At 41.5% G+C, this 26,384-nt stretch overlaps 1 protein-coding gene across 5 annotated transcripts in view; it reads left to right on the top strand.

Annotated features, from left to right (window-relative positions):
- The window catches only part of INTS9 (integrator complex subunit 9), a 103,011-nt gene that overhangs the window by 70,854 nt on the left and 5,773 nt on the right, over positions 1-26,384 (top strand). For all 5 annotated transcript variants that reach the window (XM_019828624.3, XM_006930745.5, XM_045055620.1 and 2 more), the window contains 7 exons: positions 6,824-6,935; positions 9,196-9,376; positions 13,500-13,560; positions 17,009-17,180; positions 20,174-20,298; positions 22,335-22,502; positions 26,126-26,224. In XM_019828624.3, coding sequence (XP_019684183.1) covers positions 6,824-6,935; positions 9,196-9,376; positions 13,500-13,560; positions 17,009-17,180; positions 20,174-20,298; positions 22,335-22,502; positions 26,126-26,224 — 918 coding nt within the window. The remainder of the gene's footprint in view (positions 1-6,823; positions 6,936-9,195; positions 9,377-13,499; positions 13,561-17,008; positions 17,181-20,173; positions 20,299-22,334; positions 22,503-26,125; positions 26,225-26,384) is intronic.

Raw genomic sequence — 26,384 nt, 5'->3', positions numbered from 1 at the left:
TGTAGGGTTTTGTTTTGTTTTTTTTTTTTAAGACATAATGCTATTGCATACTTAACAGAATGGTATGTATAAATGTAACTTTTATAAGCACTGGGAAACCAGAAATTCGTTTGACTCTTTTTATTGCCATATTCAGTTTATTGGTCTGGGCCTCAACCTGTGATATCTCCAAGTTATGCCTATAATCTGTATTCATAAGTGAAAAATAGACCCATACCTTATTTTCTCGTTCTGTCTTCATTTGTTTGGCATCAGGATACATTTAGTCTCATGAGATGATTTGAGCACCTTCCACTCTTTTTTTTTTTTTTTTAATTTTTTTAATGCTTATTTGTGAGAGAGAGCGAGAGCGAGAGAGAGAGAGACAGAGACAGAGCACAAGATGGGAGGGGCAGAGAGAGAGGGAGACACAGACTGAAGCAGGCTCCAGGCTCTGAGCTGTCAGCACAGAGCCCGACACAGGGCTGGAACTCACAAACTAAGAGATCATGACCTGAACCGAAGTCAGGTGCTCAACCAACTGAGCCACCCAGGAGCCCCATTTTCACTCTATAGCTATACACAAGATAACTGTTCTCTTTTTTTGAAAGTCAGTTCCCCATAAAATTATCCAGGCCTGAGATTATCATTTTAACTTTCTCATGACTATTGGACTATATTCTCTGGGTTAGAGCTGTGTGAATATAGCAGAGATTTGTCCATTTTACCTAGGTTTCCAAAATCATATCCATGGAAGTTGTTTATTACCCTTTTTATTTGTTTAAACTTTTTTGTGTAATTCTATTTTCATTCTACATTTTAACACCTCTTTTTTCTTGATCAGATTTGCCAGAGGTTTATCTGCATTACTGATTTTCTTTAAAGAATAACTTTTTCAGATGAACGTAAGGGAAGGGAAACAAAAATAATATAAAAACAAGGAGGGGGACAAAACAGAACAGACTTATAAATATGGAAAACAAACTGAGGGTTGCTGGAGGGGTTGTGGGAGGGAGGATGGGCTAAATGGGTAAGGGGCATTAAGGAACCTACTCCTGAAATCATTGTTTCACTATATGCTAACTAATTTGGATGTAAATTTTTAAAAATAAAAGATTAAATTAAAAACAAAAATAAGGTTTTGTTTTTAATTTTTGTTGTATTTTCATTTTCTATTCTGCCCTTTATTATTTCCTTCCTTTCATCTTTGGGTTTTCTCTGTTGCTTTTCCTTTAATACTTTACCTCATTCATTTCCATCCTTTTGTGCTTTCCAATAAGTGTACTTAAAGCTATGTTTCTCTCTTAGTATCATTTAACTCTGTTAAATTGTTAATATGTAGGGGTCTGTCATTCATCTCTCAATATATCATAATTTCCTTCATAATGTTCATAATTTAAGTAGCCAAAGGTTGTTTTATAGTGCTTGTGTTTGTTTCTGGTCCATCCAATATGATTAGACTTAGGGTTAGACAAGAGACTTTTTCCAATCATGCTTAAATGTTTCTGGATTTTTCTTTTTTTTTTAATTGGCATAATGATAAGAATATACTCCTTCACTGAAGTGTTGCTTTGAAACACGGTCCATTTTTGTAAATGTTTTGTGTATGTTGTAAAAGACTGTGTTTACCGTTGAATGAAAACTTTTCTAATTATTGTGTTAATTCTGTTCTATCATATCTTTGCTTAGTTCCCAGTTTCTGGAAAGAAAGTTATTTGTTGATTTATCTACTTCTGCCTATACTTTCACCAGTTATTGCTTTTTATAGTTTTAAGCAATGTAATCAGATGTATATGTGATCATTATGTTTTATTGAACAATTACTCCTTTTATCAGGATGCTGATTTTTTTCTATATCAAGCCTGCATTAAAAGCCAAGAGACATTTTCCCCCTCCATATTTGCCTCATACTATTTTCCATCTGCTTCTTTTCATTCCTTCTGTATCCTTTTCTAGTGAGTCCCTTGTAGACATAGTAAGGGTTTTTTCTTTTTTAGTCAAGAGTCTCTGGAATGGTGAAACTATTTATATTTACTGTAATTACTATTGTACTGAGGGTTTATTTTTATAATTTTATTTCCTGTTTTTTTTAGTTCATTCTTTTCCCCATCCTTTCTTCCCTTCTTTTAGATGACATAATTTCTTTCTGTAAGTTTGAACACACATTTTATTTTTATTCTTCTGGGTTGTTGCTTCATTTATTTTTCCTTTGAGTGTCCTAAGTTTATCAATATCAGAGCCACACCTTCCTCTTGTCTTTCCTATCTTTCTCCTCTTCCTTCTCCCCTGACCCACCATGTTCATACTGTCTGGAATTTTAGTTCTGGGTTATCTAGGCTATACATCAAGTGTTGAATATATCACTTATTTAGACAGTGAGCTTTACTGAGTTCTTTTTGGGGTTTTTTTTTGCAACCTACCTTCCCATATATCTCATAATCCTCTAGATTGACTTTCCTTCTTCCAGGAGTGCTTGAGGAATGTTCACCAAGAGCGTCTTAAAATGGTAAACCTTATGAGGCTTTGAAGTACTAAGAATAGTTTTAATTTTTTCTCACATTTAAATGATAGCTTGGATAGATATAAAATTCAAGGAAAAGAACTTGGAAACTATAAAGCTTTGAAAATATTCATTTTCCATTTGTTCCCTTGTTGTACTTAAGAACTGCAAAACTCTTTAGATTTGTGTTCCTTTATGGGATTTGCTTTTAGAATTTTCACTTTATCTTAAATATTCTTAAGTTTTACTGTGACATATCTTAAATGTGTATTTTTTCTGTCAGTATAATACTTTGAGAAATCTTCCAACTTTAACACAAAAAGATTCTTAATTGTTTTTAAAATTATTCCTTCTGGTTGATTTTTTATTTCTCTTTATGGAATTTCTCATACACAGATATTGACACTTCTATGTTTTGTATATCTCTTTCTTCCTTTTTTTTACCCCCTTCTCCTGCTTGATGCCTCCTGAAAAAAAACTCCTCAACTTGATCTTCCAGCTCAAGAATTCATTCTTTAGCTCTATCCATACTGCCCTTCAGCCTTTGTGTTGGATTCCTTATTTCAGTCACTGTATTTTTATATGTAATATTTTGAAATGTTTCTCTTTATACTTGTTTTTCTTTTACTTATTTTGTGTGTGGACTTTTTTTTTTTTAATTTTTTTTTTCAACGTTTATTTATTTTTGGGACAGAGAGAGACAGAGCATGAACGGGGGAGGGGCAGAGAGAGAGGGAGACACAGAATCGGAAACAGGCTCCAGGCTCCGAGCCATCAGCCCAGAGACCGACGCGGGGCTCGAACTCACGGACCGCGAGATCGTGACCTGGCTGAAGTCGGACGCTTAACCGACTGCGCCACCCAGGCGCCCCATGTGTGTGGACTTTTAATGCATATTCTGCTGTTCCATTTGGTTTATTAATTCTCCACGTGGCGTAGGTTTTTAGCTTATTGTATTTAGTAGATGTTGTTTTCCTCAGTAGTCTTGTTTTATTTCCCTGTGAGCTCTTACTACTTGGCTTTCAGGGACATCCTCTTGTACCTCTGCTCTAGACACTGCTTTTTTCCCAGGATTTGTCTTCCTGATGTGTTACCACTTAGCCTGGTAGTGTGAGGAAACAAGGAACGGCTGATAGGTCTGCCTGTACCTTTTGTGAACATTCATCCCACTATTCTGGTATGTTCTGCTTCACAGTATGGTGGAGCAGGCCATAGGCAGTATGGAAGAGAGAGAAAAGGCCAAGGAGTTCCTTGCCACCCTCTATTCTTCCTGCAGTGCAAGCCCTCTTTGGCCCTTGCTTGCCATCTTGTCCCTATTCCAACACCCGTGGTTTCCCAGGAATTCATCATGGTTGTTTAGTTTCTCAAAACTGTCAGGTGCCCTTATTTCTATGCTTTCTCTCAGCTTAGATTCTAGAAGGGAGCCAGCGGCCTGTGTTCATTCTCTATCTTGTTGGGAATCTCATAGTGGAATTTTTGTTTTCTTTTAAAATATTTTTATTTCCTTATATTTCTTTTTTAAATTTTTTTTTAACATTTATTTATTTTTGAGACAGGGAGAGACAGCATGAACGGGGGAGGGTCAGAGAGAGAGGGAGACACAGAATCTGAAACAGGCTCCAGGCTCTGAGCTGGCAGCACAGAGCCTGACGCGGGGCTCGAACTCACGGACCGCGAGATCATGACCTGAGCCGAAGTCGGATGCTTAACCAACTAAGCCACTCAGGCGCCCCTATTTCCTTATATTTCTGATTAGAACACTAATTTGTATTTATTGTAGTCGTTTTGGAACATACAAAGTGTGTGTTTGAATAAAATGTTCCCACTTGAAGCACTCAGTGAGTTGCCATAGACACCTGTAATATATACATTTGCTCTTTGGTGATGAAATGGAGATGTTGGCAATGTCAGCTTGGTTCAGAGGGTGTCACTACAAGGTGTTAAGGGCTAACTCTTTACAGTAACCCTAGTAATCTACAAGAAATGTCTCCCAAGTATGTCTCCTAAAATCACAAACATCTTGTCTGATCTGATCATGAAGTATCTCATAACTTCCAACTTGGTGGTATTTGTATTACAGTACTGCCTTTGTTTTGTTTTGTTGTTTGTTTTTTTTTTTTTTGTGGACATTTAATTTTCAAAGGACGGCAGCATCGATGACTGAGGCACAGAGATAATGTTTTCAGGGCCACAGTTTGATCTCCATTAGATGCTTTCATTCAGATTGGTAGTTCTTAACCTTTTGGGGGTTATGGCCCCATATGACAGCCCAGTCACCTCTGGAAAAATGTACATAGGCGTGCACACAGAATTGTGTATGCTATTTCGAAGGCTCCTAGACCATCTGAATTCCCCCATCAGCCCTGTGAATCATTATTGGTTTGTTCTAATAAGGTTCTTATAAAATTGTCATTTTAAGCTAAATATGCTGTCTAACAAAGTTTGATCCCTTTTGTCCCCATTCTGGGTCCTTCTGTTTGATGCATGCACACAGTGAACATTTCTAGGCTCATTGCACATCTGCTAGTATAAACCACTGTATTTCTTCTTCTCTGGAAACAATGCATATGTATTTTATTAGAGAAGTGCAAATAGGAATCAGAATCTATTCGATATAGCTGTCACGACTATACTTATCTGTGTTAAAGAAATGTTTCTTGGGTTAGAAAGCAGCTTATATAACTGCAGTCATGTTATTTAAAAAAAATAATGAAGCCCTTATATCCATGTTTATATAAAATGCTAAAGGAATATACATCAAAAGGCACATATACTCAGAGATAACATTGCAGGTGGTGGGTCTTTGCTGTGCTACTGTTTGGAATTTTCTTTGTTGGAAAATACGGGTTGAACAGACAAAGGAGGGATGAAGCTTCTTACTAAACTGGGTTTCTGACTTTTATCTTCGTGTGTTCCATTAAGTATGTGGAACGACACTAAGGAAAAGACATGCTACGAAATGAGACTTAGCATCTCAATCCCTGGGCCCTCATTTTTGTTTTCAGTTTGAATCCCGGTTTCTTTGGAAAAGGCAGTTACTTACTTACTTTAACTAACTTACTTACTTACTTACTTACTTATTTAGATGCTCTGAAAACCATCAAAATTAAATTCAGACTGTGCAAGGTAAAATAAAAATTCAACATCCTGAGGATCACATAATAGTGCACTGTGGAGACTTCATAGTTTACAAGAAGATCATGTATATTAGCTCATAAGACTCTCAGAAATCAGTGAAGGCTTATGGGTCACAAATACGCCCATGTTATGAGAAACCCAGCTCAGAGCCTTACCTGAGGTCCATGACCTAGGTAAGAGAATGGGAAGGAAGCTCATTGTTTCTGGATCCTAATTCAGTATTCTTCCTGGCTTCTCTGCCACTGAGATTTAGGGAAAATTGCCTTGACTGGTTGAGTCCCAGGTTGCATGTTTTCATAATATAAACTTACTTCATGTATTTATTTCAAGTCTTTACACTTGTTTTCATTTTGCAGAGCTGTCTTGATAATCAGATTATATAGCACAATGGTTCTCAAGGCGTGACCCAGACCGGCACCAGGAGCATCTCTTGGTAGCTCATTAGAAATGCAAATTGTTAGGCCCACCTCAGACCTGAATCAGAAACTCTGGGTTCAGTGCCCAGCAATCCACAGTTAAGTAAACCGTACAGGTGATTCTAATACACATTCATGTTGGAAACCCACCAGCGACATGTGTGACATGACATTTTCAAAAGAGCAAAGCGCTCTACAAATTTGAGATCATAAGCTCTTTTTTTTTCATTGAGGTACAATTTTATGTATAGTGAAACCCAGAGATCTTAAGCATACAGCTCTTTGAATTTTCACATCACGTGATTACCACACCAGCCGAGGCATAGAACTCTTTTTTTTTTTTTTTTAATTTTTAAAAATATTTCTTTATTCTTGGGAGACAGAGTGCAAGCAAGAGAGAGACAGAGAGAGAGAGAGAGAGAGATACAGAATTTGAAGCAGGCTCCAGGCTCGGAGCTCTCAGCACAGAGCCCGACATGGGGCTTGAACCCACGAAGCATGAGATCATGACCTGGGCTGAAGTCGGACTCTTAACTGACTGAACCAGCCAGGTGCCCCGGCATAGAACTCTTTTATTATGGCTGTAAAGTTCCCTCATGCCTCCTCTCATCTGTCCCTATCCCCAGTGGGCAGCTACTTAACTGTTCACTGACAGACTTCATTAGAGGAAGTAAGGGAACAGGACAATGATGAGCCAAACACAGAGCAATGACTATTCTCTTTTTCCTTCACTACTTGCACTTACCATTTCCTTTTGAAGTACTGAGCATAGTTCTCTCTGGTTTTTCAGCCCATGGACCAAGCTTCTCTCAAAAACAGCGACGTTCTCGTTCTGACAGGCCTCACCCAGATCCCCACCGCCAACCCGGACGGCATGGTGGGAGAGTTCTGCAGCAACCTGGGTATGTGTCCAGCTCAGGCCATGAATGGGATGAAATGTGCTAAATTTACTTTTCAGTTCTTGCTTCTGTAGCATTTTGTGTTCCTTCTCTTCACGTTCACCCCCTCTGATACCCCGGTTCAAGGCTTCCCCTGCCCCGCCTACTCTACCCTTCCTGCCCATCCTTCAAAGCTTGCTGTTGTCAGCAAAAGCAATTCTTAAGCAACATAAATTTGAAGAATGTAAGAATGGTTGTAAGGGTAAATTCAAATGTTTAGCACGTTTATGCAACAGATACTCAACATTCTCCCACTTGATTTATGTTGAAAATTCTTATTTGTTTGCTCTGTGGTGGGATTTGGGGGCAAGACGGGGGTGCATACAGGATAGCAGTTGTCAAAAAAGGGAAGAATCACATCTTTGCTTGTAAGTAATAGCACAGAAAAGACTTAATACTTTGCATTCACAATAGCAATATACTGAGCAGATACATTTTTCCACCAATATTTGGTCAGTGTTGTTTTTTTCTTTGAGAGAAGACTAAATTTGGAGAAGAGACTTGCTACCCGGAAGAAACGTATGTTTCTTTGGATATAATTGTCAGTAAAATCTAGAAATCCTGCCTTTCTTTTAGAAAAGTATAGGTTGCTTACTGTCTTAACTTGGGCTGCTGTAACAAAATGCCAGACTGGGTGGCTTAAAGAACAAACATTTCTCACAGTTCTGGAGGCAGGGAAGTCTGAGATCAGATTGTCAGTGTGGTCAGGGTCTGACCAGTGGAAGAGGACTCTCTTCCTGGCTCGCAGACACCCACAAGTGTGTCCTCCCTTGGCCGAAAGAAGCAGCTCTCGTGTCGTCTTCTTCTTATGAGGGCAAAAATCCCATCATGGAGGCTGTACCCTCATGGCCTCATCTAAACCCAGTTACCTCCCAAAGCACCCCTGACCCAGTACCGTCACACTGGGAGTTAGGGCTTCAATATATGAACTTTAGGGGGATACAGATGTTCAGTCCATAACAGTTGCCAAAGAGGAGTTAATGAGCTCAGACCTTTCACCCCTTTCACACGGTTTATTCTTCCTTGAAAAAAATTATTGGACTAGTCTCGAATAGCACCCCTGATTTGTATGTTTTGTTTGCTTATTGTCTAGAATCACAGACTCAAAACACTTTAGATCTGAAAGGAACCTTGCATCTAATCTACTGTTTCTTAAGTCCACTAACCACTTGCCTCATAATCAGTGAGGCCACTTCTTAAAGATGCAAATTTGAGGGCCCATCCACAGACCTAGTAAGTCAGATTCTCTGGGGACAGGAGAGACCCAGCAGCAAAGTTGCATTTTCAACATGTTCCCTGGCAATTTTCACACTTACGAAAGCTTGAAGACCACTAATCTAGTCCACTCCTCTCATAACCAATCAGGAAACAGGCCCAGCCAGGTTTCAGTGGCTTACATGAGGTCCTATAGCATGTGATGAATGCAGGAGTAGATCCAGGCCTCTTGAGCCCTGACCACTGTCTCTCCCCTCAGTACCATACTCTAGTAATAGCAAGTCAACCAGTACTCCAAGTACAGCGCCTGGGAGAACCCATATGTCAGGGTTGGGAACAGAGGAGGATACAAGACACCAGAGGCTTCAAGATCTACACCCGAAAGCTCTGCGTTTCAGTTTGTTTTGGAAACTAAACAAAAGAGAAACTTAAGAGGGCTTTGATATTTTTTTTCTTTTGTAGCCACTTATAACTTCTAATGTAATTATACCCATTAAGTTGCAAGTCCTCGTTTGATAACTTGTTTTTAAGTATTTAAAGTGTAGAGGATTTTCTTACAAATAACACATTAATGAAAGAAAATGCCACTAAAATGAGTCAAATGGAAAAACTTGGCCTATTTCCTTATAGGTCATACAGCAGTGGTCAGAGACTGAACAGAGACAAATCCAGCAAAGTTTTGAGCAGGAGCTAAAAAGAGAAGGAGCTTGGAGGGTCTGTCCTGAAGCTCGGCTGCCATTGGTAACCGTTAAAGCCCAAACCCTTAACTGCACACCTTGTTCCCAGGGACTGAGACGTCCATTAAAAACCCAACTGATTGTTAGCCTCTGGATTCTCCCACTCTTGTGCTATTCTTCAAAAGAAGCAGATCATTGTACCTGAGAAATGAATTGTATGAACAGAAGTAGGAAATGAAAGAAATCCAAATATTATTTTTAAAGTTTCTTTCTACCTTTATAAAACTGTTCTTCTGACACCACTGTTTTCTCTCTGACTTCAACTTTTCTAGCACTGACAGTCCGGAATGGAGGAAACGTGTTGGTGCCCTGTTACCCTTCTGGAGTGATCTATGACCTCCTGGAATGCCTGTATCAGTACATTGACTCTGCCGGCCTCTCCAACATCCCTTTCTACTTCATCTCCCCCGTGGCCAACAGTTCACTTGAATTTTCCCAGATTTTTGCTGAGTGGTATGTCTGCATTCTTCTCCATGATTCAGTACATTCAAGCAGTAAGAATAAAATGGAAAAAGTTTTTTTAATGAAAAAAGTATAGGGGCGGCTGAGTGGCTCAGTTGGTTAAGCGTCCAGCTCTTGATTTCGGCTCAGGTCGTGATCTCACGGTTGAGCCCCGCATTGGCTCTGCGCTTAAGACTGTCTGTCTATCTGTCTGTCTCTCTCTCTCTCTCTCTCTCTCTCTCTCTCTCTCCACCCCGCCTCACACCCTGCTCACTCACGTGCATGTCCACACACTCTCATTCCACACATACGCACTCTCTCTCTGTCAAAAATAAAAATATAAAGGTTTTTTTTTTCTCACATTACTATGAGACTTTGATTTTGTTGTCTTTCCATGTCTGTGATGTGAAAATTGTATTAATTAAAGCCAAATCTGTTACATTGCTAGAGTTTGGAGGAATAGTTGTCAAGGAAGGAAGGATGAAAGGCAAAGGGTTAACTGAGCACTTTCAAATTCAGTGACAAAATATTATACATTTATCTTCTCCCATGCTACCCTCTGCCTGTTACAAAGTGAAGTGACATTCTAGAGGCTCAAAAAAAGCCCAAGTTCATGTTGTCTGGAATTTCTAATACCAAATCTGATGATAAGAAAAGCTAGGTTCTTTTTCACTTCAATAGCATGATATTTGATAAAACTAAGTTTTATTACAGTAGGAAATTGTTTGATCCAGTCCTGAGGTGGGTAAATTATCGAACCGTATGAAGTTAGTGAACCTTTTTAGGATTATTTAGATGCATGTTTGAATCTAACTCATCTGGCCCAAAAAAGGGAGGGATGAGGGAAATACAGAACTTTTACAGTCGACCTTCAAGTGCCTTAGGGTGGTGTTTTTAGACGGGGGCATGACACTTGCATAGGGTGTGTAATCCATTTTGATTGTATGGTAGTGTAATGGACACAGTGTTCTACCAAGTTTCTAATTAAGAAGGGATTTGTATATCATTCTGTCCTAACATGTTCTATATGCTGTCTCCCCACTCCACCTTCTTAAAGGGCATTTTTTCCTCCCCTTTTAAAAGTTGTGGTCAAAGACTTTTTTTCTCTATCTCCATTCAGACAAACTTCTCCATCCTGTGTGCATGTTAGTCATGTTTGTCCGTAGGGCCGTCACTTTATTGGTACCTGTTGAATTTTATCCTTTGCATTGGGTCATTTCTCCCCCAGCATAGGAAGTTAATCTTGAATAATTAGTAGTCCAGCCTAAGGATCACTTGCACAATTAGCATATTCTGAATTTCTTCATCCAGATCCTTAATAAAAAACTCCAGCCAGCCCTGTGAGGGCTGGGGGATGGTGTGCTCCTCAAAGCCACTCCGTCCCCACTGTGTGCTGTTCTTTCAAAATAATATCATACGGGCTAGAAGTCAGGACCACTCTAATTAGAGTAGGTTGTTTTTGTTTCTGGGTTTTTATATTTGTTCGTTTCTAATATATGTGTAATGCACACTTACTATAGAAAACAATACAAGTTACAGAAAACAGGAAAAACTGAACCTGTAAACCCACTATCCAGAAGTAATATCACTGTTGGCATTTGGATGGATTTCTTCTTTCTTTTTTTTTTTTTTTTTTTTAATTTTTTTTTTCAACGTTTATTTATTTTTGGGACAGAGAGAGACAGAGCATGAACAGGCGAGGGGCAGAGAGAGAGGGAGACACAGAATCAGAAACAGGCTCCAGGCTCCGAGCCATCAGCCCAGAGCCCGACGCGGGGCTCGAACTCCCGGACCGCGAGATCGTGACCTGGCTGAAGTCGGACGCTTAACCGACTGCGCCACCCAGGCGCCCCGGATTTCTTCTTTCTATATGGGGATCATACCAATTATTTAATTTTGGATCCTGCTTTTAAATATTTTAATTTTTTTTTAATGTTTATTTTTGAAAGAGAGACAGAGTGCAAGTGGGGGAGGGGCAGAGAGAGAGGGAGACACAGAATCTGAAGCAGGCTCCAGGCTCTGAGCTGTCAGCACAGAGCCCAATGCGCGGCTCGAACTCACGGACCGCGCGAGATCATGACCTGAGCTGAAGTCACACACCCAACCAACTGAGCCACTCAGGTGCCCCCTGCTAATCTCACATTTTTAATGTGAGATTAGAGGATTAAAATAAAACTTTGAGGACATAGTTTTTACATGAATACATTATTACATCATTTGTATACTGTATTATTTATTTAACTGTTGTCTTATTGTTGGACGAACAGGCTTTGCCCAGTTTTTTCCTTTTAGTAATAAATCTTCAGTTAATATTGTTGTATGTATATACGACTGCATCTTTTGCTTTAGGTAAATTACTAACAGTGGAATTACAGGAACAAAGAGTATAAATATGTTTTAATGTTGATTATACAAATCTCAGTTGCTTTCCAGAAAGATCTTTGTCTTCTGTAAATTGTTCCTCTTGCCCATCGTCTTCTGTAAAATATCCCTTTTTTACTGATTAGAGATGTTATACTTTTCTTACCAATTTATTTGAACTCTACTCTTTGTTATACATCTGCAGATATTTTTTCCCCCGTCTTGGCACTTTGGATTTTAACTTTGATTTGTTTTTTAAATAATAAAGTCGTTACTTTGGAATAATTTTGAATTTACAGAAAAGTTGTAGAGGTAGTACAGAAAGAACTATATACCTTCTACTTAGTTTTCCCTAATGGCCACATCTTACATGGCCATACACATGTATCAAAACCAAGAAATGAACATTAGCACACATTATTAGCTGAACTACAGTCTTTTTCAGATTGTACCAGTTTTCCCACTAATGTCGGTTTTCTATTCCAGGATCCAGTCAAGGATACCACAATGCATTTAGGTTATTGCTTTGTTTTGTTTTGTCTTGGGTTTTTTTTGTCAGAAATACTTTAGTTTTATATATTGATACTAACTAATGCAACATAGTATCCTTTGCAACAATCTAAGAAACCTTAAATGAAGATCTTCTATTTGTCTCTCTTCCTGACTTTAAAAAGTTTTGTCTTCCTGATTAGATATTATATATAATTCTATGTATATAAGTATATGTAATTTAGATATTATAAGGTAACCCTCCAGAAGTATCTTCCTTCCCTATTTACATCTTCCTCCAAAAAGGATATAAAGTAATGTTTTTTAAATCAAGATTAAAGAAAATTTTAAGTGTAGGGAAAATTAATAAGTTGTATTCATGAAGTTCATATAAAACCCAAACCCTGGAGTTCTGAACTACTCCCCAAAAAATAGTATCTGGTAGAACTGTTGAAATACTTTAATACTGTTTTTGTAGAATTCTTACAAGTAGTCGTGAACAAACATACATTATTACTACATAACGCCAAACCTACAGAACACCTGTCTTTTGAGTTATCAGTTGTTAACTTTGGCCACAATTGCTTTATTCAGACCTCTCCATTTTTAAATGTCCGCTCTGTCTAGGAAAGAAATATAGACTACCTAAAGCATTTATAGAGTCTCCCAGTTGAGATACCATGTTACTCTCCAGTTTCAGTGACCAGTGTTGCTTAGTGCATGTGCAAAATAGAAAGTTGGGTCTCTGAAGAAAGCCTATCACTTTCTCCTCAAAAGTGATCACTACTAATGCAATATGATATTTCAAATTGGATCCTGGAGCCAAAAAAAAAAAAAAAAAAAAAAAAAAGAGACATTAGTGGAAAAACTGGTGAAATCCAAACAAAGTCTGGAATTTAGTTAGTTGTAATGCACTAATGTTAATTTCACAGTTCAACAAATGTATCATGGTTATGTAAGATGTTAACATTTAGGGGGCCCGGGTAAAGGGCCCAAGGGAAGTCAGTACTGTCTCTGCAACTTTTCTATAAATCTAAAATTATTCCAAAATAACAAGCTTATTTTTCAAGGAAAAAATGTACTCAGGAATTTTAATGGTTAAAAAATGCTCACAAGGGACTTGTTCTGAATACTCCGTAGATCCTGGCTTTCAATCACAGTGAGATTGGTTAACAGGAAAATTTTGAATACACTTTACTAGTGTTTTTGCTGCTACCACTAGGTGGCAACAAATGATCCTGTATGCCCTACCCTAACAGGCTCATCCGTTTTTCCTCTTTAAAAGGCTTTGTCACAACAAACAGACTAAGGTGTATCTCCCAGAACCACCTTTTCCTCATGCAGAGGTAAGAAATGGCATTATTGGGTCAAAGCAAGAAAAAACTGTAGATAAATGGATGATAACATGTCACTAGATTATAGAAATCCTTAGGTAAACTCATATAGTCCCTTGTTTCCCATGTGAGATGACTGCGAAGTACTCTAACTCAAGATATGTTATTGTCTCTTCTCATTAACACATTCTATTGCCAGTACGTGTTCAGTTCATAACCTACCTCTGTTCTGTTCACTGAGTGTTATCTGACCCCTACTACTAATTTCTTTGCATAACAACAGATTTGTTTATAGTCAAAGTCTTCTTTCCAGTTAGTCATGTTGATCATAGATGTGAAGTTTTAATGATGAAAATAATAACATTTAAGTTTTTAAAAAATAGAGGGTCAAAGGTACAAACTTCTTCTAAAATAAATAATTCATGGGATGTAAGTACATCATAGTGACTGTAGTTAACCATACTGTATTGCATGTTTAAAAGTTGCTAAGAGAGCAGATATTAAGAGTTCTCAAAAAAAAATCTTTTGTAACTATCTATGATGATGGATGGTAACTAGGCTTACTGTGGTGATTTTTTTTCCACAATATATATATTATTGGACACTTGAAACAAATACAATATATATAACGTAACAACATAACGTAGACAGTTTTGTTTTCATTACATTTTTCACCAAACAGTGTATCATGGATATTTTTCTGTGTGCCTCCTATTATTACTATTGCTGCCTAGTATTCCATAGCATATCATATGAACATATTATAATGTACTTAACCATTCTCTTACTATCCAACAAAAGAGTTACTCCCAATTTTTTGTTACATTTTTAAAAAGGGTGTTTAAATTAGTATAAGCCACTTTAGGAAACTGGCAATATCTGCTAAAGCTGAAATATAACATACTCCCTACTTCAGCAATTTTGTTCCTGAATTATATACCAAACAGAAATACATGGGTATGTCACCAAAAGACACAGACAAAAATCTTCAGAGCATTCTTGGTAATAGTGCTGAAATATACCTAAATGCTGTTAATAGTCAAGTGGATTTTGTGGTATATTCTGTACAATGGAATACCTTACTTACATCAGTGAGAATGAATGAATTCCAATTATACGAAGTTATGTAAACAAATCTCACAAACATCATGCGAGTGAAATAAGTGAGACATAAGTAGACAGTATGATTTTCTTTATATGAAAGTTCAAGAACACACAAAACAATTCTGTGGTATCGGAAGCCAGGATTGCAGTTATCCTGGAGGTGGGGTTGGAGGCAGTAGTAAGTGGAAAAGGACAAAGGGGAACCTCTAAGAAGCTGGTCACACTGCTCCTTAGTGTGCAGTTGGGAACATGGACTTTTCAGTTTGTACAGACTTCATCCATCCACAGATGTCTGTGTGGATGTACTTGTATAGGATTTAGTTGGTTTATTTGTTTTACAGTTAACTATTTGATTCAGTGTAAATAGCAACAAATGTCCCGCTATTTTAAATTTGACAATTCCTGTCACCCCTGCTTATTGCTACTCCAAAGGACCTTTATGAGCCAGAATTTCATGCGGAAGGTTCTGACAAAGTCATTTTTCAGTCCACACATTCCGTTACAGCAGCCAAAGTTTTTCCAAGCTCTGTCATTACCACAGTGAACTTCAGGCTAGAAATGCAGTGATGTCTGAAAATTAAGCGTGGCAAAGCATACTTTATGGTGGACTTTACCACTGAAGGCTGGTTTTTCTCTCCCCAACAAAAATTAGCCTTTTTTTGTTTTCTAAGAGTGTTACTCTACGTTTTTACCCACATATTGTCACAGATTACCTTTGTCCCATTTAGTTAGGAATATGAAAAGACCATAGTTGCATGAGCAGGGTTCCTGAAACGCACTTGCCTACTTTAGGACATGATGGAGTTGACTCAGTATTGTGACCAGTGCCAAAGAGAAAATATTCTAGCCTTAGTACTGATAATTAAAAAAAAATTTTTTTTTTTTACAGAATTCCTACCCTACAGCTTCATTGCCTATACAGTTGGACCTTAAATAAGTACAGACGTAATGAATGGTCAAATGTAGTAAGTCAGCTAGAAAGGTAGCTCCAGTTGGCAAAAGAAAAGAGATGAATTTATCTTAGTTGCTATGCATTGATCAGTAGAACTTCAGGAACTGTAGGTAATGCCTAAAAAGTTATTTAAGTTGTGTGCAAAGACCCACTGCTATTCTTAGAATCCCATTCGTCTCCTTGACGGCAATGGATACAGTAGGCTTAGTCTTTTAGACAGCGCTCACCCATTTCAATGGGACAAGTAATGATTTGGGGGCAGATCAGTTATAAAAAGAATGTCCCTTTTGTTTGTATATAACTTGGAAGGGAGGTGGGAATTCAGCATTTGTCCCGTCTTTACTACAACATATCCCATCCAAGCCAGGGATGCCTGGCTAAGATCTCTCGTGTTCCAGTGTTACCAGTAAAAGCAATCTCTCTGAATTAAAAATTAAATCTTTATAGTGAAGAGAGTTTACCTTCCTTTTGGGGGTTGTCCCATTCCGGCCACACTTCACTATTTGGGTGACTTCAGTTGGATTTGGGCTCCCCTCTTATGCATAATTGGTTGGTTCAGGATTAACTTATGTCACAGACTATTTCTTTATCTATTAGACGATATCTCAGGGCAGTATTCCCTTTGATCTAGCTGGCATTTAAGGTCTCTGAAGTCTGGGTGTTTGTCATCTTACCTTTTGGTGCTAGAGTAGGGAGGTGGAGGCAGGGCCAGGGCAGCAGGAAGAGCTGCTGAGCCATGTCACAAGATGCCATCTGTGGCTGTAACTATATGGTGTTATCTTGGGTCGGTTATGACGTTGGGAGAGAATTGCCAGGTATTGCTCTGGAAGGGAGATCATTTGATTCAAAACGTACACTTTTGAGATGAGTCTGAGGCTGTACATGGCCCACTTCTTACTACAGCTCTCTGCGTAGGACATCTCTGGGAGGACATCACACTCCCAAATTTCTGAAAGCCAATTTGGCCTTTGTCTTTGGTAAGTTGCCTTAGTAACTTACATCTCAAGAGGTGGTCCTGTGCAGGTAAACAGTTTTTCTTGTGGTGTTTATTGTTGACAGAACTTGGTGAGTCACATGTTTGGGGAAAATTACTTGTACTTCAAATAATAACTGATCCTGGGAACTTCTAGGGCCGGGACTCCCGAGTGTCAGGAAGCTCTAAAAGAAGGGTTAGACTGCATCAGGCCTTTAACAGCCTGAATAATATGTTAATACGTACCAAAAGGTTGCATCTGTTCAGAAAGTCACATTGTACATAACAAAAAAAAAAAAATTCAATCTTCCACAAATTGTAATCAGATTCATTTGTATTCTTCCTTCTGCTCATGCTCCCATGCTGTGCAGTCCTTCCCTCCGCCTGGACAGGCTAACATCTCTTTGTGTGCTTCCCTGTGCATATTGTAGCTCATTCAGACCAACAAGCTGAAGCACTACCCGAGCCTCCACGGAGACTTCAGCAGTGATTTCCGGCAACCATGTGTGGTGTTCACCGGGCACCCCTCCCTCCGATTTGGGGACGTGGTCCATTTCATGGAGCTCTGGGGGAAATCTAGTCTCAACACTGTCATATTTACAGGTAAGTAAACAAACAAATAAAACCCTGCCCTTTCCACTGGGACTTTCACCCAGTGCACCGACCAGGGCGAAACTTCAGTAAGGCATAAATATGAACACTCATCTGACATAAACCACAAGGGAAAGAGTAAAGCAAGATGGACTGTTAGGAAACTGTACTGGACAAAGCTTTCATATCCATTTTTCAGAGATTTTTTCCCTGAGGCAGATTTCTACTGAACTGCTTTTGATAGGATTTTGTAAGCTGTTTCAAGAACATCAGTAATCCTGGTAACCACTCTTGTGTTACCCTTTAGGAATTATTTCTTGAGTTGGGTTTTTCTCCTTTGGTTATAGTTTGCTCTGGCTTACACTGTTTTTTCTGGAGACAAACCCCTCAGAGTAAAACAAATCCTTTAATGAAGCCAAGCAGGGGTTTTACTTAATCACTATATTATTTTAGCAACTTTAGGTCTTCAGACAGCCTCGGGATTTGGAAATCTTACGGGCAATTGAGTGAAAAACCTTGATCTGAATCTGGTCCAGTGTACTATAATCTAAGCCAAGTTACCTCACCTCCCTGAGCCTCACTTTCTTCATTGTAAAATGGGATTGTTGATGGCTCCTTCCTTGGGCGACTCTGTGTTTACTGAAATGTTATCAAAAGGCACTTCATGCAGTGCCTGGCACATAAAAGTTGTTGAGAAAGTTATCAGTTGATTTCTTTCTCATTGCTTTTAAGACTTGAATGATGAAATAGAGTCTAACTGTGCCCAAATCTTCAAGATCAGGGACACTGGGGCCCTTTCTTGTGCTCAGCCTGTTTGTGAGGAGTGCCAGAGGCCTCCATCACACCACCGGTCAAACAAAGTTGGCTTTATTGATTCATTGCAGCTGAGAAGAACACATGGGGAAGTGGGAGGCATCTCAGAACATGTTGGAAAGAACTTATGGATTTGGACTTGGGTGATTTTGAGGTAGGTTCACAGATGTGGGACATTGCTCTGGATTGGCCACTGTTAGGAAGCAGGAGTGGTTAAATGATTGAGTATCTTAACAGTTCTTATCTAGAAGGCAAGAAGAATGGAGCCAGGATAGGGTAATGTTTGCTCCTTTTGTGGTTCGAACAGTGTTGTGGTTGTGTGTTCAGGCATGATTATGGAGGGGTTCTTGTTTTTGTCTTGATCCATTGTGGTCACCAAATGGCCATGTCTGATGTCAGGGTTCTGTGAAATTGTTGATGTCCAACAGGAGAACAACATGGCCTGGCCATGACTGACAGGCCGGCTCCGGCTATAACTCTAAGACCTGGTAGAAAGTGCCAGGAGAGCTCAGAAAAGCAGCTTCAGGGGCTTCTTCTCTCTTTCCTAGGCCCCTTTTTGGCCAAAGGCAGAGGAAGTCAGGTCACAAGACATTGACCCACAATACCCAGAACCTCACCATGGCCAACTTTTGCTAAGCAAGAGGTATTCTGGGGAACATTGTAGTAGGACTAAAGGTGGTCTTTCATTCTTTTTGAGGGGTTACTGACTCTGATATGACAGTGGGTACAGTATTTTTATAGGTGCAGTAAGAAGTGTTTGCTGTAGTATAATTTTTCCTTTAGCCAGCTAAGAAGAAATCAAGGGTTGTTTGATTGTCCATAACAACCCTGGTAATGAATTTAAATCTAAACCCATTTTGACGGACTTTCAGAGCAGCTATGTCATGTATGAGATGAATTTTGGACCACTTTTTTGGATTGTATTACAGCTATGGGAAAGTTGTAGCTCACATAGTACACGTAAAAAGGGAGTCAGTTTTCTCCTAGGTAGCTGTCCTTGCCTCATATTTGGGGGGTTCCTCTTAGAGAAACAGGAGCCACCAAGGGGAAGTAATTGAAAAATCGGGAAGTTCCAGGGTGCCTGGGTGGTTCATTCAGTTAAGCATCTGACTTCTGCTCAGTTCATGATCTTGTAGTTCGTGAGTTTAAGCCCCACATCAGGCTTTGTGCTAACAGCTCAGAGCCTGGAGCCTGCTTCAGATTCTGTGTCTCCCCCCACCTCTCTGCTCCTCCCCTGCTCATACTCGCTCACTCGCTTTCTCGAATAAACATTAAAAAAAAAAATTTTTTTTAGTAAATAAAAATCTGGAAGTTCCATCAGTCATCCTTAATGCACTGGGAGAGTTAATGGGATGGGTAAATGTAAGCTAGAGGGCTGTAAGAAGTGATGTCCTCATGGGGGCACAGGCTGTTGGGAGTCTAAGTATTATATTTCACACCAGAAATGTAATCTCTGCCACACAGGCCACAGTGAGTAGTTCTGGGTTTAACAAATGGGCCGTCATGGCAAGCGTGGTTCCCAGTCACCGCGCATGCCAGGCTTTGCCGAGAGGAGCATGACAGTCGCAGCAAAAGCATCTGTTGACATGAGGCCAGGGTCCTTTTCTCATGTCTGCCCTATCAAGTCAGTGGTATGTCATTTGTCTCATACCTGCTTGTTAACTTCGAGCACTTGATTCGAGAGGCCTGTGCCAGGTTTCCCCACTGTGAAGTCAGTTTTTACATTTAATCAGTATCTTGGGTGGGGGGACACTTTGAGACTATGTATCCTTGTCTTCCTCAAATTTTTATCTAATTTTTTTTGCATCTATTGATGATTCTGGTCCGAAGAAATTATTCCTGTGATGGTTGCCAAATGATAAATTTTTTTTTTACTTTCATTGTTTACATTTATTTGGCATTCTGTTGCAACAAAGAGTTTTCCCTTCTCCCCCATTTACTTATGTAACCCCTCATTTATCTCCTCTGTGTTGAAAATCTTGAGCCCACACCCACCCTGCCCTGTTCATTCTGGCCTCTCCCCGTCCTTACCTGTGAGTAAGTGACCCTCTGCAGTGATCAGGAATCCAGCTCCCGCCAGCCTCTGCACTTCGGTACGGATCCCGCCTGGCCTTGACCACACCAGCCGCCTCCTCACTTGGTAGCAACTCTGTTGCTTGCATTTTAAATTTTCCTTTTTGTGCTCCCATTAGAACCTGATTTCTCCTACCTGGAAGCACTGGCTCCCTACCAGCCCTTGGCCATGAAATGCATTTACTGCCCCATCGATACGCGACTGAACTTCATCCAAGTGTCAAAGCTGCTCAAAGAAGTACAGGTGAGGAAGGGAAGTGCTGGTGTCTCCCCACAGCCCTGATACAGCCGGGAGTTTGCGGCAGGGCGGGCCGTCTGGCTTCGCTTCTTCCCTTCCTCGTGTCTCTGGAGTCCAAGTCCGAGTCCGCAGCATGCTGGCACGTGTGCCGGTCACCGCCGCCCCCCCCCCCCCCCGCCGCCTCGCCCCGCCCCAGGTAGGGGGCTTTAAGACCTGGAAGCAGTTTCTGTTCTAAAGAAATCAAAGGTGGAAGGGAAGGAAAGCATTAGCCTGTTATTTTTGATGAGGATCGTCTGTGTCCAGTCAAAAGCAAATCGCCCCCTCTCCCCACCAAAATAGCCCTAGAAACAGACTCCTCAAGCCGAAAGACAGTTTCACTGAAACCTGTACTGGTTCCTCGTTGCAGATGTGGGTTAGTACCACGAACACTGTTATTTTGCTTTTTGTTAGGGGTTTGTTTTGGTTTATTTTTTGTGGCTTCTGTTTGTTTTTTCCTTTTGCATCTTCTGCCGTAGGGCAAGGGAAGAAGTAGTTGGGTAAAGCGGTGGGTTAAGGAAGACCATCTACACAGGAGAATGTGGGGGGGGGGGGGGAGTAAAAATCACTGCACCGGGTCAGCAACCTCTTGGCACAAGTTTGATAGTGGGGTTGGGGGAGGCTGCTTGCAGTTGGCGAGGGAGAGGCAAGAGGAAAACTTCTCATTCCCCATTGCCTCAGGAGCTTAAAGGAGCACCAGGGCGCCCTGGCACGTCTTCTGTTGCTTCACCTAGTAATTTAGCAAGGTACGATTAGCTCCCTTCATTTTTCTTGGCCTAGGTCAGAAGTTTGCTTTCCTCCTCACAGAACCTATGACCTCAGGATGGGAGGCACTTACCCAGAGCTCTAAGGAAGGGTAACAAGAAATGGAAAGCTGAAGAAGCTCAGGAATGCAGAAATAATGGATTATGGCCATCACTAGCTTGCTGGCCCTACAAGGAAAGAATATGGGCTTTCTCTAGACATGATTGAGAGTAGTGGATAAGTTTGGGCTGATTTGGCAATTCGATACCCACCGTGTACTCATCAGCACACTGGCAGAAGCAGTTAAGAGCCTGTTGTTTTCATGACTAAGTTTCCCCTGTGGTCCGCATGGCAGCGGTGTGCTCATGGAGCCCCTGGCGGTATAGGACTGTGGGAGCCAGAGGCCAGCTGGTCCCCACTGTAGGAGAGGGAAGCGGGGACGGGTCCTCAGGCTGCGACTGTGCACTCGGATGGCTTTGAGAAGAGTTAGGAGATCCTAACCTAACCTTCCGTCAGGAGGAAGAAAAGGATCAGCCCAACGGAACAAGTGCTGTTTTTAGTGCATCCGGTCGGCTGTTCCAGTGCTTCCTGTTGGAAGGCCTTCCAGGAGCTGGAGGTGAGCTCCAGGCTCTTAAGTAAAAGCAGTGTCAGTACAACTCAGTGGGCTACCGGGATCCATTTTCACTTGGGTGGTATTTGTCCCAAGTAAATGTTGGTTTACTATTTTTGTCTCTCAGAATAACAAAGAGATATTTTGCAAAAAAGATCTGATTCAGTGTGTCCCACACAGTGGAGTATGTGAGCTGTGCACTGCCCACTGTCTAACACCAGTGCACCTGCAGATACCAGAGAAGCCCCCACCCCAAAACACCAGACTAGCACCAAAGTCAGCAGTTCTTGCCAATCGGCCAACAGCTGTACCGGTCAGTGATGGTAGGTGTGACAAGAAGACTGCCCTCAAGGGGCTTAGGCACCAGTTGGGCATAGACCTATGGAAGTTACCATCAAAATGACTTAAAAACAGTGAAAACATAAAAACAAATGCAAACGGAGGCAGTGGATCCCCCACTAGTCCACGTGACTGGCAGTTGAGGGCTTTGCTCTGAAATGTTTATTCTTTCCCCGCACTGCACTCCCCTCTCCTGCTGCCCAGTGTTTGGGTTTGAGAGGAGGGGGGTCAGGAGGTGGTGAGGCGGAGCAGGAGTGCGGGCACACTGAGGTGGGCCTCCTCCCTTACTTGCCCCTGTCCTGTTGGTTCTCAGCCGCTGCACGTGGTCTGCCCCGAGCAGTACACGCAGCCACCCCCAGCGCAGTCCCACCGCATGGACCTGATGATCGACTGCCAGCCGCCCGCAATGTCCTATCGGCGGGCCGAGGTCCTCGCCTTGCCTTTCAAGCGTCGGTACGAGAAGATCGAAATCATGCCAGAGGTGAGCTGTTCTCTTTCTCATGGTCAGACCCAGGCTTTCCACTTGAGTATCTGAAAAAAGATGATCTCAGAGGTGGCTTTCTTGGCGTTGTGTCAAATGCGGATGAACCAAAGAACACAGCCCCTTAGGCAAGGAACTGGGAAGAGAGGCGGGATCTTCAGAACCGCCTTATTTTTCAGGCAATGAAGTAACAGCTGTTAACATCAGGACCGCTGCTTGTGTTCACATTTAACATGTTTAAGCCAGGAAGCCAGGGCCTCTCAGAACAGAGGCACTGATGTCAGCTCCGTCCCTGACCACGGTGGATTTTTCTCATCCTTTCTGGACCTCATTTGAGTGTGAGTCAAGTTTCATCAAATTCAGAGATAGATGGAGGGAAATAAGAGTAATCAACATATAAGGATTATAAATGTGATTATTTGTGTGCATATTGTACATGTGAGACAGTTGAGGTATACTGTGCATGAGCGACCAACTGAGGGCAAGGCAGCCCGAGTCACATGGCCTAGCTCCTGCAGTGTCAGTGTGGAAGGCTCTGTGGGAAACTACTTTTGGCTTTCTTTTGCCTCTTGAGATAGCTTGAACATGTCCTCAAAATTCCTGGTCTCAAAACCTCTTAAAAATTAGAACCCAAGGGGCACCTAGGTGGCTCAGTCAGTTAAGCATCTGACTCTTAATCTCAGCTCAGGTCGTGATCTCATGCCCAGCATGGAGCCTACTTAAAAAAATTAGAACCTCAAAGAGCTTTTGTTTATGTGGGTTACACCTATTGATATTTGCTATATTAGATGTTAAAACGAAGACATTTTAAAAATATTTATTCATTTTAAAAATAATGATTTAGGGGGTTCCTGGGTGGCTCAGTTGGTTGAGCATCCAACTCTTGATTTTGGCTCAGGTCATGATCTCACAGTCTTGAGATTGAGCCCCACGTCGGGATCTATGCTGAGCGTGGAGCCTGCTTAAGATTCTCCTTTTTCCTCTGCCCCTCTCCCTCTTGTGATCTCGTTCTTTCTAAAATAAAATTTTTAAAAAGCTATAAAAATAATGACATAAACCCATTAGATGCTAACACAACTAAAATATCTTTTATGAGAAAATGTTTCTAAAAAAAGGTAATGAGAACAGGGGCACTATTTTCCATTTGCAGATCTCTTTAATGTCTGCTTGTGGACTGTCCTATCTCCTTTTGTTTTTGCTTTGTTGTGGATAATATATGTCATGTAACCTTGAGAAAATCCCAGTGAACACTCGTGATAGCAAGAGTGAAAAGGCTAAAACTCACATTATTAGGACAGTCACATTGACCACGATGCCCCTGAAAGAGGCTCAGGTCCCACATTTTCCTGAGAGCAGTGCTCTGCACAGCCATCTTTTTAAGGCCCTTCTGCCATCTCTTGCTGTTTTATTAGGATTCTGTTACTAGAGTTACTTTCCAATAAAAGTATGCATACTCTTTCTGGAAAACTCGGAAAATAGAATTAAAAAAAGGATAAAGACAAAATAATCAGTCGTGGTCCCCGTGCCAGAGATAACTACTGCTCAGAATTTTGTGTATTTGCCTTGTCTGTTCTCTGTGTGTGTGTGTGTTGTGTGTAGTTGAATCCTACCCAGCATGCTGCCTTGGTCATGGAACAGTAGTAGGTCGCGACAAGTAAACATCTTAGTGGGGGTGTAATGGTCTATCATAAGTTTATCATAACTATTCCTTCATTGATGAGCTTTATTATTTCTGCTTTTTGTATATTATAAGTAATGCTTTCAGAAGCATTCTTTTATATAAATTTTTGTCCGTGGACGTAATGTAGAGTTTTGCCTGGGAGACGCATGTGCGAGATGAGGAGGTTAAAATCTGGCGCTGCTCTTTAGGTTTTGCTGCTACTAAAGAATGCTTATTCCTCCCCCAAATGAGAGTGTGTCCTCTGCAGCTTCCCATAAATCCTCCCCCTTTGTCCCTCTGAGGGAGATCGGATGCGACAACCCTCATGGACGGGTTCTCAGAAGACTGTCTATTCGAGGGCGGCGAGGGGTGCTCCCTCCCTCACGGAGGTATCTGAGTGGAGACCTCCCTCAAGCCTAGATGAGTCTTAGATCTCCCTCACAGGGCTGCCCAGGGAGAGTATCTCACCTGCTGGGTTCCCACAATGCCGTCCCCAAACCTCCCAGGCCAGTTCTTTGGCTTTAAAGTTCTGCTAGGCAGGCTCCCCTGGGATGGGCGTAACTGCAGTATAGGAAGGAAAAGGATGCTCACAGACGGGTGTTGTCGGGAGACCGGAGCAGACATGTCTCCCCCTGGGGGGGAATGTTTCACACTTGTGCCACATATGTTTTCTTATTTTGTGAAACAATTTTCACATTCTGTTTTCCAGTTCTTCTAAATACCCTGAGCTGCTTCCTCTGCCCATGTGATACAGATCTTCATATTTACCTAAGTGGCATCTTGCATATTTGTTTACTTTTGTTCTTAAATCTAGGAGACTGGGACAGACCGGGGTCTACGTGTATTCTGTTTTCCAGATTTTCCAGAAAGAGTATGCATACTGTTGTTGGAAAGTAACTCTTATAGTCACAGAATCCTAATAAAACAGCAAGAGCAATAGCCAACTAAAGCTGAGCGCTATGGCCTCTTAGAAGATCACACATCACTGCCAGTGGCGGGGTCAGGGAGCTCTAAAGCTGCCCAGAAGATGGGGTACACCTCAGATTCGGGTGGTAGGGAAAGAGATGGCCCCCCAGGTAAAGGTTGGATGTTCCGCCTTTGGGAGAAGTCACGTTTCCAGGAATTAGCTCACTCAGTCCAAATGCTACTGCCCTGTCCTTCCTGCCTGACACTAGTCACCTAGTGGTCATGAGGACAGAGGTGGAGGCTAGCATGAAAAGTCAGCACTCGGTAGGTATTTCTGCATGAAGAGAAGCCCTCTGAAGTTTTGGAGAATACTGTGAAAGTGTTCGGAGCTGCCTGGAAGCTACCTGAAAGCCACCTGAAAGATGGATGTGAGGTTGTGGCAGTACAGGTGATGGGCCCTTAGCACAGTGTGGGCATCTCATCATTTGGGGTGGGGGTGGAGCTAACAAAAGGGAAAAGCAGAAGGGTCAGCATGCTGGGGTCCCAGCACGCAGTGGCACAGGCTTGCAAGTGGGTGGCGGCTGGTGAGTGTTGGGCTGTCGCTGGGAAGGGCACCCAGAACACTGTCTAAGGAGTTGCGGTCGGACGAGTTCTGTAAGTCTTCACAGCCCAGTTTACCCACCACCACTATCCCCTTTGCCTCTCCGGCTTCTCTTACCTCCTTTCTTTATTACAACCGAGGTGTACATTTGTGTGTGCGATACATTTTTGATTAACGTTATTTTAAAAATGTTTTTACCTTCTTTCTTCCTTAAAATTATGTGGCCATGTTAGACTGCAGTGATGTAGACAGAAGTTCAAAAGAAAAGGAAATGAATAAAGGTGATCATGAAAGGCTCAGCGCTATGGCGTTTGATGCCGTGTCTTTCCCACCAGGCTGGCGGGGGCACTTGAGCCCCAGCCCGGTGTGGCCTCCAGCTCCTGCCTGGACAGCACAGCTGCTGCACCTCGTCCCCAAATTTAGGCGAGCCCGACTGAAACCCCTGTGTGCTTCCAGCTCGCAGATTCACTGGTGCCCATGGAGATTAAGCCTGGCATTTCCTTGGCAACGGTCTCGGCAGTGCTGCACACGAAAGATAACAAGCACGTCCTTCAGGTATGGGGGAGGGTGGGCTGCGCCTGAGTCCACGAGGAAGCGCCCACGATCGTGGTCCCAGTGTCCCACTGCGGAAGTTAGCACACTACATAATGGATTCGATCTGAAACAAAGAGGGCCCTGCATATAGATTCTTCACTACTTACTTCTCTGGCCACAC

Source organism: Felis catus, chromosome B1 (assembly GCF_018350175.1).
Source record: "Felis catus isolate Fca126 chromosome B1, F.catus_Fca126_mat1.0, whole genome shotgun sequence".
In the NCBI taxonomy this organism is placed as follows: Eukaryota; Metazoa; Chordata; class Mammalia; order Carnivora; family Felidae; genus Felis; species Felis catus.
Note: the sequence above shows the minus strand (reverse complement) of the source record. Positions and strands in the feature narration are given on the sequence as shown.